Here is a 19,223-nt window from a genome sequence, read left to right as displayed (position 1 = left end):
ATCTGCAGTATTAAGATGATGGAAAGGAAATATGTACTCTTTGAACAGTACATCTCTTAAGATGCAGACAGATTTGTGTCTAAGTTGTACAGCTTATATACCCTGAACCCTATTGGATATCCCAACAGAATGCGTCTGTATGCCCTTTGGTCGAACTCAGACTTTTGTGGTTGAACATTAGTGGCGCATAACATAGGGAGCCAAATATTTTCATTCTTGAGTAATCAGGCTTGTGTCCCTTAAGTACTTCATATGGACATTTCCAATTGAGCAGTTTTGTAGGTAGCCTATTTACAATGTAAGTGGCAGTGAGCAACGAATCACTCCAAAACTTCTTTGGCAATTTTGACTGGAACATGAGAGATCTTGCATTGCAGATATCACAATCAAGAAAACAACATTCACCCATTTCAACTATATGACTTATAGCTTCTTTTGAGGCATGCCCCAATCTACAATGCCACAAGAAAGGACATTGTGTCTTATCTTACCTGCGAATCCAGAAAAACTGGGGCAGTTTGGATCTAAAAACAGACTTTCCTTTCAGGAATTTGACAATTTCCTGTTGCACCATAGAGGCAATGTTGGTGTTCCAATCTTCTATTTTTGGAGTTTCAGCATGGATAACCTCGTCCAGGGGACTATCTTGCATCTGAGTAACAACATTCACCGTTGCTTTGCCTTTTCTTCTGTTTAAACTCTTGGTACCATTCTGGAAAACCGTTGAGCTTGAAACATGTCTCTTTCACATGGTCATTTCGTTCCAGTAAGTGCATTGCGATCTTCCTTCCTTTCTTCTCCCTTCCTTTATGACTTTCCACCTCCAAATTCTTGTTAGGATTGAAATTCTTCATTGCCATTGCTGTTTGGTTAGTGAAAGAATCATGAACTTCCCTTTGTTTCTCGACTCGTTGCACCATTGAGAAAACCTTGCTTACACTTGGCAGTGGATAGATTATCAGAATCTGGTTCTTCACATTATCATGGTGATTACCTAGTCCCATTAGGAACTGTAGGACCTTGTTATTGTTGTCTCTTTCTGCCATGAGTTTAGCTGCTCCGCAAGTGCACTCCGACAGTGGTATTAGGCAAGTCAATTCATCCCAAAGCTTATTGAGCTTAGTGAAGTACAATGAAATTGACATCTTTCCTTGAGTAAACATGCTAATTTCTCTCTTGATTTGGTAGAGCATTGGTCCATTGCTCTCACCAAATCTCTCCTCAATTTCAGTTCATAATTCTCTAGAATTAGGACATACCGGAAAGCTTCTACTAGGTCTTTTACAATTGCATTTAAGATCCATGACATAACCATGCTGTCAACTTTATGCCATTATTCATATTCTTCTGAATCTATTTCTGGTTGTTTTATCTTTCCGTTTATGAAACCTTATTTATCTTTAGCACGTAATGCAAGAATCATGGATCTACTCCATGACAAGTATTTAGCTCCATTCAGAAGAGCACTTACCAAGATCATGCTCGGAATATCTGAGTTGATCAAGTTCATAGTTCTGGTTCTAGCTCCATTGCTAGTTACTGGATCTCTTGTTACAGTTGTCTCCGTCATTGTGATGTAAGAGTTTGTGGTGAGAAAAGAAACTTGATCGGCAATAGCAAGAGGACAAAGAAGCACAAAAGCAATGGATAAACAAAGGAAAGGATTAGTGTCTGGAAATGAGCGGTAGCATTGGAGTTTTCAGTGTTGGAGGAGTGGCTACACGAGTAGTGGTGCTCTGATGCCATGTTACGTACCAGAGAAGAAAAGAATGAGAGAGAGATGTGCATTTCATTTCACGTAAACATGTATATGATTTTGATTGAATTTAATTATAAAATCAACTAATTATATATTATAATGAATGAAAATAATTTGAATCTATATTTAATCTAAACCAACCATTCAACACTCCTAATATTTTAAGACAGATTTTAAAAAAAAATGTCTAACCTGTCATTACATTAGTGAAATTAAAGAAAAAATTAGGAGAATTATATATGTAGAATACTCGATAATCTTAAAAAGTCAAAAAGCAAAGTTTTTTCTTTTTTAATGTTATCAATAGGTCTAGAGTTAAAGAATCATGAAATTTTAATTACGAGGCATTTCCCTCATCCTCAACACATATGAAAGGTGTACCATTACCGGACTACTTTTCCCTTTGGAAAGGACGAAATGCGTAGGATGTTGTCGTTGGAATGTAAAAAGGACAATTTATTTGCAAAAATTACCATTTTCAATATTTGAATCCATCATAAACTTTATTAAAATTTATTTTAAATAATCTAAACTTGTCTTAAACTTATTATTATTACTCAAATAATATCTGATTTTGTTTAATTTTATATATTTTAATTGGAATTCTACATAAAAAAATATTTTTATTAATAATTTTTATTTAAAAAATCAATATTTAAAAAAAAATAAATTCTAATTTTTAAAAGAAAATATATAAAAAATATAAATATAAATTATTATGAAAACACATTTTTATATTTAATTAATTATTTATATAAAATTCTAACCCGATTTAAACCTATAAGATATATTAATTTTTAAATCAGAGAATGTTTAAACTCCTATTTTATTCCATTCATTTCCTCATGACCCGTAGTCAAGCAGCAAGACTACTCAGCACTCAATAATAACGGCTAATGAAATCACACTACAAATTTAAATTCTATAAGAACCATTTTTCCTTGTGGAATCATTTATTTAAGCACTAGAAAAGCCTGGTAATAGAACAGTCTTACAGCAAATAAAAATTGTGTTCACAGCTAAAAAAGGAAACCAAGAATGGCCTATCAAATGAAATTTGGTACAAAAAATTCCCAGTAGCTACTAACCTGGCAGGTAACTAAAATTTACAAGCCCCATGGCGAGAAAACCATACTTTACACTGATCTTGGATCAAGGGCTAGTAGGCAACCCAGCAAGTCAGTCTCCACTGATCATAAGCGAATGAAAGGGCACCCTCTTAATTTCCACAAATGATGAGTACTCGTTGCTCATTGGATGTTTCCAGGGTTCACCATCCATCTGCATATATGCATCTCTCCATTCCCCACCCCTTATTTCCAATCGAATAGCCGCAGCCTGAAATATACAAGAAAGATTCAAGAGATAAATAAGAATGATGTTTTTGCAATTGACACATAGCATTCAACTGTTAAAATTTCAAAAAATTATGCACTTAATTTCTTTCATGCAATACTAGAAAACTTCCTTATGTCAACATAAATAAAACATAATAACCCAAAACATGGTGAGAATCCATGTCATACATGAATAAATGACATGATATCTTTAACCTAATTAATGCCCACTCGACAAAAAACAATCTACTTAAAACGTGATCCTTCAGAAATGTTCCATGCGAAGGCATATCTTGGATATGAGGAGGGAGGTTAGTTAGTTCACCAGGAAGACAGCAGGTAAAAGCCAGTTGGCTGCTTGCAGGAGAGTGACTTTTAATGCCACAATTTACTTCATTTGGCAAGAAGGAATAGAGTTATTCTTTAACATGCTGAGACTGATCATAGTAAAGTAGTGTAGAAAGTTGCTATGAATGTTGAGACCGTTAAGCTACTGTAATTCTGTTGATCGGAGCAGGTGGGTGTAAGGGTGTGGCCATGGGCGGAGGCATGGGGGACAAGAGGGAGCCCTTGGCCCCCCAAACTCCCACAAAAATATTTTTATATATATTCTTATATATATAATTTTTTATTACTTTATATTGATCTCTCCAAAATTAATAATAAAATTTAAAATATAGTCAACAATTAAAAATTTTAATTCCCTAAAAATATTTTAATAAATTAATATAATTTAATTTTTTTATTATTTAATTTTAAAAAATTCAAACTCGATCACCATAAACTAAAACAAATGGGACCATATATTGAGTGCTACTTTTCTGTGTATTAAATCCATAGTAGATTGTATCTATACAAGTTTTTATATTATTTTTATTTATTTTATATTTATTTAATCTATTATAGAAAAAAATTTCCTGTTTGCTCCTGGGTGTGCAGTGTCATTCCAGTAGGCCTATTCTTTTCTATGTGCTGTTGTTTTGGTTGCTTAAAATAAAATTCTTTAGCTTACCAAAAAAACAAAAGGTCACATATTTTTTGCCTATGAGTAATAACCGAAGAAGCATGTCTTCACATTTTTTTTATTTTATAATTATATAAATTTTGAGGATAAAGTAAAACTGAAAACTCTCTGATTTATTAAAATACACTTATGAATGCATAATTATATAAATTTTAGTTTAGCCTATCTATATAAATAATATTTGACGCTGCCAAAGAACAAATAATTTGGAGATTATTTTGATTTAATTTTTCATTGTAAAATCAAGATATTTAATCCAAAATTTCTAGTATAATTAAAAGGTATATGTTCTGTTAAGAAATTTAATTAGGAAGTAGTATTTTAATTATTTAGGAATTCTATTGCTTTGCAGAGGCATTTGTGGTCAATCACTGTGAGAGGCGGCGGTGGAATCATAACGCCTGATTGGCAGCAACATTTTTCAATATTATCTTTGGAGGAAGCATTATCAGCATTACGATTAAGTTTGACCCAGTTCTAACTCACTCTAAAAGGTGATGATCTGAGATCCAGAGAAATAGGGTTTACAATGGTTGGGTAAGCTTAGGTGAGGAGAAGGTGCTCTCCGCTTTATTCCTTTCCTTTTATCCATTAGCGATGCTTAGCGGCCTCTCAGCTACAGTGTCACCTGTCTCTGTCATACAGGTCCGTACGTACGAAAGCGTCAGACGCCTTCTCCTTACCAGGCAGCCATTTAATTCCCCTCGGCGCGCGTCTAGACAGGGCTGCGAGGTGACTGGGTCTGCCGTCCTTTCTCCTGTCACGTTTCAGGGCCGAGCTTGGTGTGAAAGGGCTGAGGCCCACGAGAGGCCCGACCTCAAGACTGGGTGGTCCAGGCCGGTTCGTTGAAGAGGCCCCATGACCTTTGGATCCGGGTAGCTATCATGGGCTAGGCCTTATACCGGAGTGGTGAAGCCCAGCGGCCATCAATTGCCCCCTTTACCTTCTCATCAGTTATTACATGAATGATGAGGGGGTAAATATCGAGGATCATTATGACCGCACGGCCCGAGGTCTCTACTTCTCTCTTCTTTCTCTTTACTATTTCAAAATTCAAATTTTGCGCAGTCTTCACAGAACCCTTGTTCCTCTCTATTCCCTGTGCGTTCTGCCTGTTATGTCTTCCTGCCCCCACCGTTTTCAAGGTACGCTTCTTATTTTCCATGTATGGTCCAAAGCTTTCCGACGTTGTTAACCTAGAGTCCAGTATCACACCGTCCACCCTAAAAAATTTATTTTCACGAGAGTATCTGGATACTCCTCTTTACCTCATCCGAGCACCTTATCGCAACGAGAGGATCCTCCTTCCCGATCCTCCTCCTTCCAGGTTAATAGACCCCCAGAAAAACCTCAACCTAGTCTTCTTTGTCAAACAACGGGAGTATGGTTTAACTTTTCCCTTCTCCCCCTTTTTCGTCGAGGTCTTCCGGTATTTCGGGATAACCCCCCAAATGCTGGCTCCCAACTCCATCCTATTCATGTGTTCCTTCGAGTCAGTTTGTTTGAGCTGGGGGTTAACGCCCACAACGCATTTGTTCGTCACCTTCTTCCGGCTCGTTAGGGCGAGCCAGTGTTTTTACTATTTTGCCTTTCGTGGGGGGCTGTCTATTTTTTCAGGTCACAAGGACTCGATAAAAAGCTGGGTAGAGGGATTTGCAGTTGTGGAGCTGAAAAAGGACTCTGGACTATCTTGGGAGGTGGAGCTCTCCTAGGAAGATGTCCCTCTATGCTGTAACGACTTGGCCCAGCTGAGTCTTTCAGAGCAGATTGGGTACCTTTGACTGACTTCTGTTGAGAAGAAGTATGATGTCGAAAAATGCATGTTCATGTCCAGTCTTCAGGACTGCAAGGACGCGAGTATTATACTTTGTTTAATTGCTCTGTTTCCCTTCTCTTAATTTTTCTTAAAGCATTTTTTAACTTGTGTTGATTTTGGGCCTTTGCAGCTTCTCAAGTGGATATGGACAAAATTAATGCTTCCAAGAACTTCACCCTGTCCCGGGAAAGCATGCAGGCCGCCCTGGACGCCTTCCGAGCTGGGCGATCCATGTCCGAAGCTACCCAGGACGTGGCCCAGGTCATCTCATCTAGGTCGGCTGACCGATCTGTCCGCCCAGCTCCAGCTTCTACTCGAGCTCCTAAGCCGAGCTCCCGGGGTGTTAGGACCTCCAAACCCTCCAGCCGTAGCAGCTCTAGCTCCCTTCCTAAGTCTTCTCGGGCCACTGGGTCGCAACAGGCTGCCATCGCGAGGGCGGAGCTTGCCCCAGAGATTATTGACAGGCAAGTGGAGGATCCTGAGCGCGCGAGGGCGGGCGTTGCCTCGTCTTTTGGGGATGCCCCTGAAGAGAGGGTTGAAGTTTCTCCCTCTGGTGGAAAGGCTCCTGAGGGCGCGAAGGAGGTCGGCCTGACAGGCGAGAATGACCAGGAAGCCTTTACTGAAGCTCCCCCCGTTGATGAGGGCATTCTTGTAGAGGGGACTGAGTCTGAGCCAGTTGATGGCGTTCCTCCTCAAGAAAAGACCTCAGCCATCCTTGAGGGTGCTGCTAAGGGGGCTGCGGGCAAGCGTCCTCCTTCTTCTGAAGCTCCTGCCCCGGCTCCTGCTCCTAAGAAGTCTCGGGGTTCCAAGAGACCAGCTCCAGCCCTGCCTCCCCTCGAAAAAGAAAAGACTCCCGTGGTGCCCCTAGTCTCTACTCCTAACAACGAGATTTTGAACGCAGAGGACATCACCCACCAATCTCCAGCAAGGGTGGTTGCGGAGATATTACGGGAGAAAATGTTCGGTGGGGTTACGGAGGCTTCAGACCCCCGTTTGCTTGCTCTCACTGGTCTTTTGGCCAGCTCTACTAGAGAGCAAGTAGCATTCCGATCTCGTACTCGAGGGGAGCTTGGAGACACCATCAGGGAAATGCTCCTTATAGTAAGTTGTCCTTCCTGATTTTTGTTTTTATTTTGGTTCTCATTGTTTTCTTGTCCTAACAGTTTTCTCTTTGTGCTAGGTGACGGGCCTCTTCATGGAGATGGACGCTCGTGACCACTCTCTCCGGGAATCTGTGGATCGCCGGATTGAGGAAGCGCGCCTTGAGGAGAACCTGGTTGCCACCAGTGATGCCCGGGGCAATCTTGCAGCGGCCTAGGAGCACTCAAAATCATTGCAGGTGGAATTGTCCTACACCCACGAAGTCCTCAAAAGGGCTGATGAGAGGGCAGCTGCAGCAGAGGTGCGTCGCGATGAAGCCTTAAAGCAGCTGTCCTCCTTGGAGGAGATCCGGCGGGAGAGGGACGAGGCAGTGGGTCAAAGAAAGGAGGTCTGGCATCAGTATGAATCGCTAAAGGCGGATTTTGAGGGGGCTCAGACTAGCTACGACACCGTGATGGCCTAGAGAGACGAAGCCCTGGCTCGAATAGTCGTTCTTGAGCAGGAGCTGAGCAAGCGTGCGAGTAATGTTAAAGATCTGACTCTGGCAGTAGAGACATCCAAGCTTCAAAATCAATATCTCTGCCAGGAAGTCGAAGCTCTGAAAAAGAGGTGTTCAGCCCTGCTCGAGGATGCCAAGCATGCTGAAGACAGAGTCCAACTGGAGTGTGAGGAACGCCTAAGGGAGTATAAGGAGTCAGCAGAGCTGAGAGAGGAGATTGAGCAGGCTTGTGAAGCTCGTCTTCAAAGTTATAAGGATTCTCCTGAGTTGAAGGCAAAGATAAAGGAGGCCTGTGAGGCGTGACTTGCGGAGTTCAAAGCCTCTGACAAGCTGAAAAACGAGATATGGCATAGGGGATTCCGCCTGTTTGCCTCTGGGTTCAATAAAGGCTTGAAGGAGGCCAGGGACGACCTCTCCACCCCATTAGCACGGCTCCGAGCCCCAGAAGTGAATTCAGACGGCGAGGAGGTGGTCTATGGGGAGGATGATAAGCCTCTTCCCAAAGGGACTTCTCGCGCTGCCACTGGACCTCTTGAAGAGGATGCCGAGCCAGGGGAGGAAGACGAGTAAGAAGGCAGCCAGTCCATAGAAGATGATGCCAGGCCTCAAGGGGAAGATGTTGGGCCCCGAGGAGGAGAAGTAGTGCCCTTCATGGGCTCTGAGGGGCCAGAGCAAAAGGGTGCCGGGCTCCCTAAGGGTGGTAGTGTAGATGGTAGTGTAATTAGCAATGTAAATCCTTTACGGACAATTTTTCCTCCTATAATTATAGATGATTGGGTGGAATTGTAACTTTCTTTCCTTTTAATTAATGATACATAGCTCTTGCTTTTATTTATACTTGAATTATTTTTGTTGTATTTACTTTTTCTGATTCTACCGAACTGTTCATCTTGTTAAAAGTCTAAACTGCTAAAGGCCTAATTTGCTTAATCTGTCAATCTGTTAAGGATAAAAAACTTTTAAGCCAAATATTTATTCTGTAATTTTCCAAGGAAATCAACCATATTAAACTGACCAGCCCGGTTACCAATTTTCTCGTCCTCTAGTTAATCCGGGCTAAAACTCTAGCGATTGATTGAACTTCTAACTTATGAATTTTCTAACCTTGGGAAAGTATTCCTATTTTTATCTCGTCGGTTTATTAAGGACGCAAGCTCAGACGCATAATTTTTGTATAACCATAGCAAGTTAGGAAATGTACCTTCTTAGAATGATGAACTCGTCTTCCTGGATTTGTTTTCTGTTTTGTGTTGAGTGGAATTAAGTTTGTGGCATTGTTCGTCTGTTCATGCCTTTGAGTTGTCCCTTGGTTTAAGGGTATAGACTTGAAATTTGTTGGGCTCCCTAGGTTTGGCTCTCTTTCCGCTTGGTTTTTCCGAGCTCAGATTTATATAGCGTAGTTTGGGGTTCAACCTTCATTGTCCTGAGTCAGATTCGGGGCACTTTTGGCCTTACTGTTGCTTCATCCTTCGGGGTGCCGGGGTCGCTTAAGGAGCCCGGTCACCTACTTTACTGAGGTTTTCTAGCAAGATTCAGGCTCTATGGCCTTACTGTCGCTTCATCATCTCAACCGGTTTTATGGTGCCGGGGGCACTTGGAGAGCCCGGTCACCTACCTCACTGAGGTCTTGAACTAGATTCAGGCTCTATGGCCTTACTGTCGCTTCATCATCTCAGCCGGTTTTATGGTGCCGGGGGCGCTTGGGGAGCCCGGTCACCTACCTCACTAAGGTCTTGAACTAAATTCAGGCTCTATGGTCTTCTTGTCGCTTCATCATCTCAGTCGGTTTTATGGTGCCGGGGGCGCTTAGGGAGCCCGGTCACCTACCTCACTGAGGTCTTGAACTAGATTCATGCTCTATGGCCTTACTGTCGCTTCATCATCTCAGCCGGTTTTATGGTACCGGGGGCGCTTGGAGAGCCCGGTCACCTACCTCACTGAGGTCTTGAACTAGATTCAGGCTCTATGGCCTTACTATCGCTTCATCATCTCAGCCGATTTTATGGTGACCTCACTGAGGTCTTGAACTATATTCAGGTTCTATGGTCTTGCTGTCGCTTCAACATCTCAGCCGGTTTTATGGTGCCGGGGGCGCTTGGGGAGCCCGGTCACCTACCTCACTGAGGTTTGAACTAGATTCAGGCTCTATGGCCTTACTGTCGCTTCATCATCTCAGCCGATTTTATGGTGCCGAAAGCGTTTGGGGAGCCCGGTCACCTACCTCACTGAGGCCTTGAACTAGATTCAGACTCTATGGCCTTACTGTCGCTTCATCATCTCAGCCGGTTTTATGGTGCCGGAAGCGTTTGGGGAGTTCGGTCACCTACCTCACTGAGACCTTGAACTTTCGCACCTGTTTTCTTTTTCTTTTTAAAGAGGGCAAAAATAATAATGGCAAACAACATAATTTGATAATGATATTTATTTTATTTGCATTTTTCAAAATATAACCGTTCCTTTTACATTTGTTGGAATTTTAAGGGAAGTACCTCTTCAAGTGCTGGATATTCCAAGCATGAGGCTCTGGATTCCCCTGCATATTCTCAATCCGATACACCCCTGGTTTGACTACTTTGATTATTCTGAATGGGCCCTCCCAAGTCGGTGCCATCTTTCCCACGGCAGCTCTTTTTCCAGTGGCTTCCAGGTTTCTCAATGCTAGGTCTCCCACCTTTAGATTCCTTTCCTTGACTCATTGGTTGTAGTAACGAGCTGCCCTCTGTTGATATGCGGCCATGCGGACTTGAGCTTCTTCTCTTACTTCTTCTAGGGCATCTAAGTTACTTCTCAACTTATCGTCGTTGGTGCTCTCGCTATTGAATTGGACTCGATGGGTAGGGATTTGCAGCTCTATTGGAACTACCGCTTCGGTGCCAAACGCAAGTGCGAAAGGTGTCTCTTTGGTTGATGTCCTGGGTGCCGTTCTGAAGGCCCACAGGATGCCGTTGAGCTTCTCTGCCCAATTTCCCTTCGCCCCATCTAATCGCTTCTTTTCCCTTCGCCCCATCTAATCGCTTCTTTAGACCCTGGAGAATAACTCTGTTGGTGACTTCTGTTTGACCGTTGGTATATGGATGGGCCACTGAGGAGAATTTATGCCATATGCTCATGTTTCTTGTGAACTCCTTAAAAGTATTGCAGTCGAACTACCTGTCATTATCTGATATGAGCACCCTCGGTATGCCGAACCTGCATATATTGTTCCCCCAGACAAAATCTATAATTTTTCTGGCTGTGATTGTAAGGATTGCCTCTGCCTCTGGCCACTTTGAAAAGTACTCCACAGCTACTATTACGAACTTTTTTTGTCCTATGGTCTTGGGAAAAGGCCCCAGGATGTCTATGCCCCACTGTAAGAACGGCCATGGGCTGGATTTACTAGATTGAGGCATGGCCGGGATATTGATGGCGTTAGCAAACCTTTGGCACACATCACATCTTCGTACGAACTCCTCGACCTCCTTTTTGACGGTGGGCTAGTAATACCCCTGCCTGAAGACTTTGTTTGCCAACGTTCCTGCCCCCTCATGGGCCCCACAGATTCCCTAATGTATTTCTTCTATCACCCTGGTAGCTTCTTCTGGGCTCACGCATCGGAGCCATGGGCTAGACTTCCCTCTTCTATACAGGGTCCCTCTCACTGCTTGGTACTTAACAGCTCGGGCTGCAATTTTCCTTACCTCGGCTTTGTCTTCGGAGAGCTTTCCCTTTTCCAAATATTCCAGTTCTGAGCTTCTTTGACTTCCATCACGGTATTGGCTTTATCGAAGGCAGGAATGTTAATGTGTTGTATGTACACCTCATTTAGGAGCTGTTCCAACTCTTCTTTGGTCAATCGGCTTAGCATGTCTGCCTCCTCGTTTTCTTCCCGAGGTATTCTCTGGTATTTTACCATGATCCCCTAGTTCCTAAGTTCGGCCTCCATAGCTTTTGCTTTCATCAAATAGTTATGCATGATCGGATCTCTCGCCTGGTATGCCCCCTTTATCTGGTTGATCACTAGCTGGGAGTCGCTATTTACCTCGAGGTCAGTTGTCCCTATCTCCATTGCAATCAGCATCCCGTTTATTAGGGCCTCATATTCTGCCACGCTATTGGAGGCATTGAATTCCAGGCGTAAGGCATAACAAACTTTGAACTATCCCGGTCCCTTCAGTATTATCCCTGCACCGCTGCCCCCAGCCCCGGATGCCCCGTCCACATGCAACTTCCAGCTGAATTCTCGTGGGGGCTGCCTCTCTCTTTCGCTCTCTATCGTTTCCTCGGGTGTTTCATCCAGTTCTAATTATTTTTCATTGAAAGAGCATTCTGCTATAAAGTCAGCGAGAGCTTGAGATTTTATGGTGGTCTGAGGTCGATATTCTAAGCAGTAAGGGCTAATCTCGATAGACCAAGCAAGCATCCGACCTGAAGTTTCTGGTCTGTGGAGGATCTTCTTCAATGGCTGGTTTGTCATCACTACTCCTTGATGGCTTTCTAGATAAACCCTGAATTTTCTGACTGCTAGCAACAGGGCATTCGCTGTTTTTTCGATGTTCAAATATCTAGTCTCAGCATCTTTAGGCACCTTACTGACATAGAAAACCGGCTTCTGCTCTCCTTCTTCCACTCTCACCAGTACGGCGCTGACAGCTTGTTCTGAGGCTGATAAGTAGATTAAGAGTTCTTCCCCTTCCCTCGGACTACTAAGCACACGTGAAGAACTGAGATAGGTTTTAAGTTATTTGAAAGCTTCTCGACAGTCTTCAGTCCATTTGAAGTTCGGAACTTTCCTCAACTTCTTAAAAAACAGCAAGCATCTCTCTGTCGACCTCGACATGAAGCGATTGAGCGCTACCACCCTTCCAGTAAGTCTCTGGACGTCCCTCACACAGGTCGGCTCTAGCATTTTCAGGATGGCTTCCACCTTTTCGGGATTAGGCTCGATGCCTTTTCCACTCACCATGTATCCCAGGAACATTCCTCCCCTGATGAAGAAAGCACACTCTGCTGGATTCAGCCTCATTCTATATGTAATACCCGGCTAGACTCCGGTATCGGAATTCCTACAGTCCGGTGGAATCTCGGATGTCGGAAACCTCTAGAAGGGTAAAAACCATGTTTTCATAAGATGTTTTAATGTATTTTATGGTTTTAAGCAAGAAAGAAATTAAGTTTTGAATGAAAATAAGTTTGAGAGGAAGACTCAGGTTCGGCCGCCGAACCTCAGGTTCGGCCGTCGAACCTCAAGTTCGGCTGCCGAACATGCATGCGCTTCGGGAGCGCTTTAGGCCCCCAAAGGCATAAGTGAGGGAAGTCCAGGTTCGGCCGCCGAACCTTATGTTCGACCGCCGAACCTTATGTTCGGCCGCCGAACATGGCATGCATGCGGAGGCACGTTAGGCCCCCGAAAGTGGCCTGGCCAGCCACCTATAAAGGGGTCCCCATGTCCGAACGGGTGAGCTTTTCTCCCCGTTTTCGGCCAAGGTGAGTTCTCCGCTGTCCCTCATCGATTTTGAGCTTCTTCCTCCGAATCTTCATGATTTTCTTATGAGTTTTCACTTGATTTGAAGATATTTGAGCAAAAGAACAAGTTTTGAAGCTTGGAGACCATAGAGGTGATTCCTCCCCATCTCCAAGCTAGGATCGTCTTTCCTCTCGATCTTCAAGAGGTAAGCTTATATCCAACCTTACTTGTATGTTTTAAACAAGTTTTATGAAGATCTATGGGGTAGAAATGCATGTTTAGGTTATTGTTGAGTTTATGGGTTTATGTTATGTTTATGAGCAATGTGGATAGTATGTGTATGTTTGATGTGTTTTGGTTGGGGTTTAAATTAGTTTGAGACCCCTATGTGCTTGTTGGCTTGAGTTTGCATGTTGTAGACTAGGGAAATGCATGTTAAATGAGATGGGAGGCTTTTGTGCATGTTAGAGGCTGACTTTCTGCCCTTAGGAAGAACTCAGGTTCGACAGCCGAAGGCTCTTTCGGCCGCCGAACCTGCCTGTGGTAGCATGAATCGGCTGCCGAACCCTGCCCCCGAAAGTAGACTTTCGGCTCTGGAAGGGACTTTCGGCCGCCGAAGGTGCCGCCGAACATGCATGAATTTCGTCTCTGGAGGGAACCTTCGGCCGCCGAAAGTGCCGCTGAAGGTGCATGACTTTCGGCTCTGGAGGGACTTTCGACCGCCGAACCTGCCGCCGAAAGTGCCCTGTGCAGCCCTCCTTTGCATGTTTTCTATGATTGTTTTGAGGTGTTTTAAGGGGGTTTTGGGGAGTATTTTAGAGTCATGTTCATGTATGTTTGGTCCCTCATTTGAGTCCACCTGTGTAGGTTCGGACCCGAGGAACCGAGGACCCCAGCAATGAGTTAGCTGCTTCAGAGTCTTTAGAGCATCAGCTGAGTGGAAAAAACTTTATGTTTAAAGTAAATGAATTTTGAGCATGATACATGCATCATGTATGCCATGACATATACTAGGTTGTTTGCAATAAAATTCACGAATATGTTGCATTGCATAATTTGATGATGATGCGGATGGATGTTGAATGACCCTTTAGCCCTCGTATGTTATGGTATGATGATGATACGGTATGGATAGCCAGTGAGGCCCATTCCACGCCCCTGGCACTATGTTAAGAGAAAGACCAGTGAGGCCCATTCTATGCCCCTGACACTATGGAATGTGATGCTATGTTATGTTATGTTAAGAGAAAGACCAGTGAGGCACATTCTACGCCCCTGGCACGATTGGACTATGTGGAGGACTATTGGTGACAAGTCAATCCTTGATGTGATTTGTTTGTGATGTGACGCATTTCATGAAAGCATGAATGTTAATGTAATATTTTATTATTCTGCTCACTGGGCTCTAGTAGCTCACCCCACTCCCTTAATCCCCCAGGTTTGTAGGTACGGGATAGACCAGGAGGTCAGCTAGAGTAAAGTTATGGTCATGTAATAGCTAGTGGTGGACATGATAAATAATGAAATGTAATGTATAGTTCAGTAATGTAATGAATAGTATTAAACAGTTATGTAAGGTAATGATTGTATTGAGGATAGAATGGTGCTTGACCCTAGTATGTTGTTAATCCCTTTTTGGTTACATGATCTTTTAATGAAATGTTTTATGATGTTATGTAAACCAAACTTAATAAATGTTATGTTACCCCATTGGAGCAATTGATGAGGACTCCAGTGTGGGGTTGATGATTATGTATATGATTAGTGCATGCACAGGTTGAGTTTGGTGAATGAATGAAAAGAAAAGTTCAAAATTTTTATGTATGTGTTGATCATGTATGGGATTAAACAGGTATACAGGATGAATGTTTGGCTTGCTACGGGTCCCGGCGGTCTTAAGCCGATCTGGATCCTAGCGCCGGTAGCGGTCCTGTTTCCGGGTCGTTACAGATTGGTATCAGAGCCCTAGGTTCATATGGTCGGACCTAGAGAATGTCGGGCTCATAGATGTTCTAGAAGGTCAAGCACAATAGGAAAATCATGTCCACTAGGATAGGATGTAGAGTCCTGTTTTGAATGATGATGTGAAATGCCATGATTATATGCATGTGCATTAATGATATGCTATGTATGTGATGTATGTGAAGCGGGTTCATGTGTTTGCACATGAACCATTTGATGCTAATGTTTATGTGATGGGTGTTGTTTTTCAGTAAGCAAGATGAGAGGAACTGGTCGATTTGCACGATTGACTGGAGTACCACCCCAAGACGAGGGCACGGATGCCCGTCCTCCAGCATTGCCTAGGGCAATGTCCTGCAGGTCTAGCAGGGAGAGAACATCAAGGGACCCTAGAAGGTCTTTTGATGTGAGTAGAAGTGGGACAGTGCAAGGAGGAATGTCAGAGGATGTGGGGGATGATATGGATGTGGACCAGAGGAGGGATGGCAGTCTTGGAGTGAGTATGTCTGAAAAGGGAATGGGAGAGTCCCAAGGAAGCACTCAGGCCTCGGGATTTGTTCAGCCACCCCAGTACCCACCCTTTTCACAGAATCCCGGGTATTCGATGGGAGGTACGTCGGATTACCCTAGCTTTAGCCCTTACCACTCACACATGTCATACCCACCGTTCTACCCACCATACCCACAGTACCCTATGTACCCACCCCCATCTTTCTACCCAGGTACAGCAAACCCTACCCCAGGAGATGTTGCATCTCCTCCACCACCAGCAGCACCTACTGTCCCAGAAACCCAAGTACCAAAACCTAGCTTATCTGGAGGGAGCAAGGTCAAGATGACCGACTACATGAAGTTGGGTGCTCCCCAGTATGAAACCGGTGATGACCCGTTCGTGTACCTTGAGAGGGTCAAAACGATTATAGATGAGATAGGAGCTGATGACAGTAGAGCCATTCAGATGGCTGGGTTCACGCTGAAATGCAAGAAGGCCCGAGAGTGGTTTAAAAACTATGTGAACCCGAGGTTGGACAGCCTATCATGGGAAGAGTTTGCAAATGAGTTTGCAGAATGGGCTTTCCCTAACAGTTCAAGGGAGCTGAAGATTATTGAATTTGAGCAGTTGAGGCAGACGGATGAGATGAGTGTGGATGAGTATACAGACAAATTTTTGGAGCTGTTGCCGTTTGCCGGGCAAAATCTGGATACAGATCAGAAGAAGTCAAGGAGGTATATCATGAGGCTCCATTCCAGGTATTCCTCCTTGATCCAGTCAGCAGAGAGGGAGAGTTTCCATGCCATAGTGGATATGGCTCGGAGAATGGAGGCTAGTGCAATCATCGAAGGGAAAGTCAAGCAGTCAGTGGCACAGCCTTCTGGTTCCAAGACCCCAAGTGGGGGAAGGTTAGACCCTTCTTCTCTGAGTTCAGGCAGTAAGAGGTGGGGCAGTACCACCAAGAAGTCAAAGAAGAACAAGTTCTGGAACAAGATCAAGTCAGGTCTGGGATTAGGAAGTGACTCGAGCTCAGGTGCAGATAATGCAGTATGCAGGAAGTGTGGGAAGCCGCACAAGGGTGTATGTCTGGTTGGGACGACAGCCTGCTTCAGATGTGGGCAGGAGGGACACATGGCACGGGAGTGTCCTAGAGCAACTTTTGTGGCACAGTCTCAGTAGACAGCTTCTGGTAGTGTGGCTCAGCCAGCAGCTCCAGCTGCGACTCAGGCTAGTGGCAGAGGCAGAGGGAGAGGAGCAGCCTCTTCTTCAGCGGGTTTCAGGGGTGAAGGTCCCTCAGCTCCAGCGCGGATCTCCACCATGACTCAACAGGAGGCAAATGCATCAAACACAGTGATATCAGGTAATCTCATCATTGGTTGTTCTGATGTTTATGCCTTAATGGACCCTGGTGCATCGCATTCTTTTATTACTCCGAGAGCCGTCGAGAGGTTGGGTTTGATGGTCTCTGGGTTAGAGTGTCCCCTATGGGTCAGTGGACCCAAGTGTGACCCGTCAGTGGCAGAGTCAATCTGCCAGTATAGTCTAGTTTTTGTTGAGGGAAGATGCCTTTCTGCCGACCTTGTGGTTCTAGATTTGACAGATTTTGACGTCATTCTAGGGATGGATTGGCTATCTACCCATGGTGCTACCTTGGACTGCAGAGACAAAGTAGTCAGGTTCAGATGTCAGGATGGGTCAGAGGTTGTCTTCAGAGGAGACAAGAGGGGTACACCTAGAGGTTTGATATCAGCCCTACAGGCTCGTAGGCTGCTCAGGAGGGGTTGTCAGGGTTTTCTAGCTCATGTGAGAGAGCTGGATAGTCATGTCAGAGAGCCCGCCTCAGTGCCCGTGGTCAGAGAGTTTTTAGATGTGTTCCCAGACGAGCTGCCAGGTTTACCACCTGCTAGGGAGATAGAGTTTGAAATTGAATTGATGCCTGGAACCAGACCGATCTCTATCCCTCCCTACAGGATGGCACCAGCAGAATTGAATGAGCTTAAGGAGCAGTTGCAAGAGCTGGTGGACAAGGGTTTCATCCGACCGAGTACCTCACCTTAGGGTGCTCCAGTGCTATTTGTGAAAAAGAAGGATGGATCCCTCAGACTTTGTATCGACTACAGGCAGTTGAACAAAGTCACTACCAAGAATAAGTACCCTTTGCCAAGGATCGACGATTTATTCGACCAGCTAGCAGGAGCAGGTTATTTCTCCAAAATAGATCTGAGATCTGGGTACCATCAGCTGAGGATAATAGAAGAGAATGTACCGAAGACAGCATTCAGGACCAGATATGGGCACTATGAGTTCCTTGTGATGCCGTTCGGGTTAACCAATGCCCCTGCAGCATTCATGGATCTCATGAATAGAGTGTTTAGCCAGTACCTGGATCACTTTGTTATTGTCTTCATAGATGATATCTTAGTGTATTCCAGAAATGCAGAGGAGCATGCCCATCATCTGAGGTTAGTTCTGCAGACCTTGAGGGAACACGGCTTGTATGCCAAGTTCTCCAAGTGTGAGTTCTGGCTGAAGAGCATTTCATTCTTGGGGCATGTGGTGTCAGAAAATGGAATCGAGGTAGACCCCAAGAAAGTGGAAGTTGTAGCTAACTGGCCTAGACCCACTACAGTGACAGAGATCAAGAGCTTCTTGGGTTTAGCAGGTTACTACAGGAGGTTCGTTCAGGACTTCTCAAAAATTGTAGCTCCCATGACCAGATTGACTAAGAAAAACTAGAGGTTTGTGTGGACCGACCAATGTGAGGAGAGCTTTGAAGAGCTAAAGAAGCGGTTGACTTCAGCGCCAGTGTTAGCTCTGCTGACTAGTAATGAAGACATCACGGTTTTCTGTGATGCGTCCCGAGTGGGACTGGGTTGTGTGCTGATGCAGAACGAAAGGGTGATCGCTTATGCTTCAAGGCAGCTGAAGAAGCACGAGTTGAATTACCCTACACATGACCTAGAAATGGCAGCTGTAATCTTTGCACTCAAGATGTGGAGGCACTACCTTTATAGGGTAAAATGTGAGATCTTCACAGATCATAAGAGCCTGCAGTACATCTTGAGTCAGAGAGAGCTGAATTTGAGGCAGAGAAGATGGGTAGAACTGCTTAGTGACTATGATTGCAAGATTCAGTATCATCCGGGTAAGGCGAATGTTGTGGCAGACGCCTTAAGCCGGAAATCACTTGGCAGTTTGTCCCATATTTAAGCAGAGAAGAGGCCAGTAGTGAGGGAGTTCTTCGAGCTCATCAATGAAGGTTTGCAGTTGGAGTTGTCAGGTTGCATGGGGTTCCTGTTTCAATAGTGTCTGATAGAGGACCCCAGTTCACCTCCAGGTTTTGGCGGAGTCTGCAGAATGCTATGGGTACCAGGTTGGATTTTAGCACTGCTTTCCATCCACAGACGGACGGACAGTCAGAGAAGACCATCCAGACAATAGAGGATATGCTCAGAATGTGTGTGCTAGATTTTGGCGGTTCTTGGAGGCAGCATCTACCTTTGGTGGAGTTTGCTTACAATAACAGTCATCATGCTAGCATAGGGATGGCTCCATATGCAGCTTTGTATGGAAGGAAGTGCAGATCACCTGTTTGCTGGGAAGAAGTTGGGGAAAGGGCCTTGGCAGGGCCTGAGCTTGTAGAGATCACCAGTAGAGTGGTGCCCATAATCAGAGAAAGGATCAAGACTACTGCAAGCAGGCAAAAGAGTTATGCAGATATCCGCAGAAGGCAAATAGAGTTTCAGGAGGGGGATTAGGTATTGCTCAAGATGTCTCCAATGAAAG

The 19,223-nt window shown here is 44.4% G+C and overlaps 1 protein-coding gene across 2 annotated transcripts in view; it reads right to left on the bottom strand.

Annotated features, from left to right (window-relative positions):
- Positions 1 to 2,673: 2,673 nt before the first annotated feature.
- Positions 2,674 to 19,223, bottom strand: part of LOC110630804 (diacylglycerol kinase 4) — a 60,760-nt gene continuing 44,210 nt past the window's right edge. For both annotated transcript variants that reach the window (XM_021778390.1, XM_043950799.1), the window contains one exon: positions 2,674 to 3,097. In XM_021778390.1, the coding sequence (XP_021634082.1) occupies positions 2,939 to 3,097 (159 nt within the window). In that variant the 3' untranslated portion in view covers positions 2,674 to 2,938. The remainder of the gene's footprint in view (positions 3,098 to 19,223) is intronic.

This window comes from Manihot esculenta, chromosome 14 (genome assembly GCF_001659605.2).
Source record: "Manihot esculenta cultivar AM560-2 chromosome 14, M.esculenta_v8, whole genome shotgun sequence".
In the NCBI taxonomy this organism is placed as follows: Eukaryota; Viridiplantae; Streptophyta; class Magnoliopsida; order Malpighiales; family Euphorbiaceae; genus Manihot; species Manihot esculenta.
This window is presented reverse-complemented; position numbering and strand designations above follow the sequence as displayed.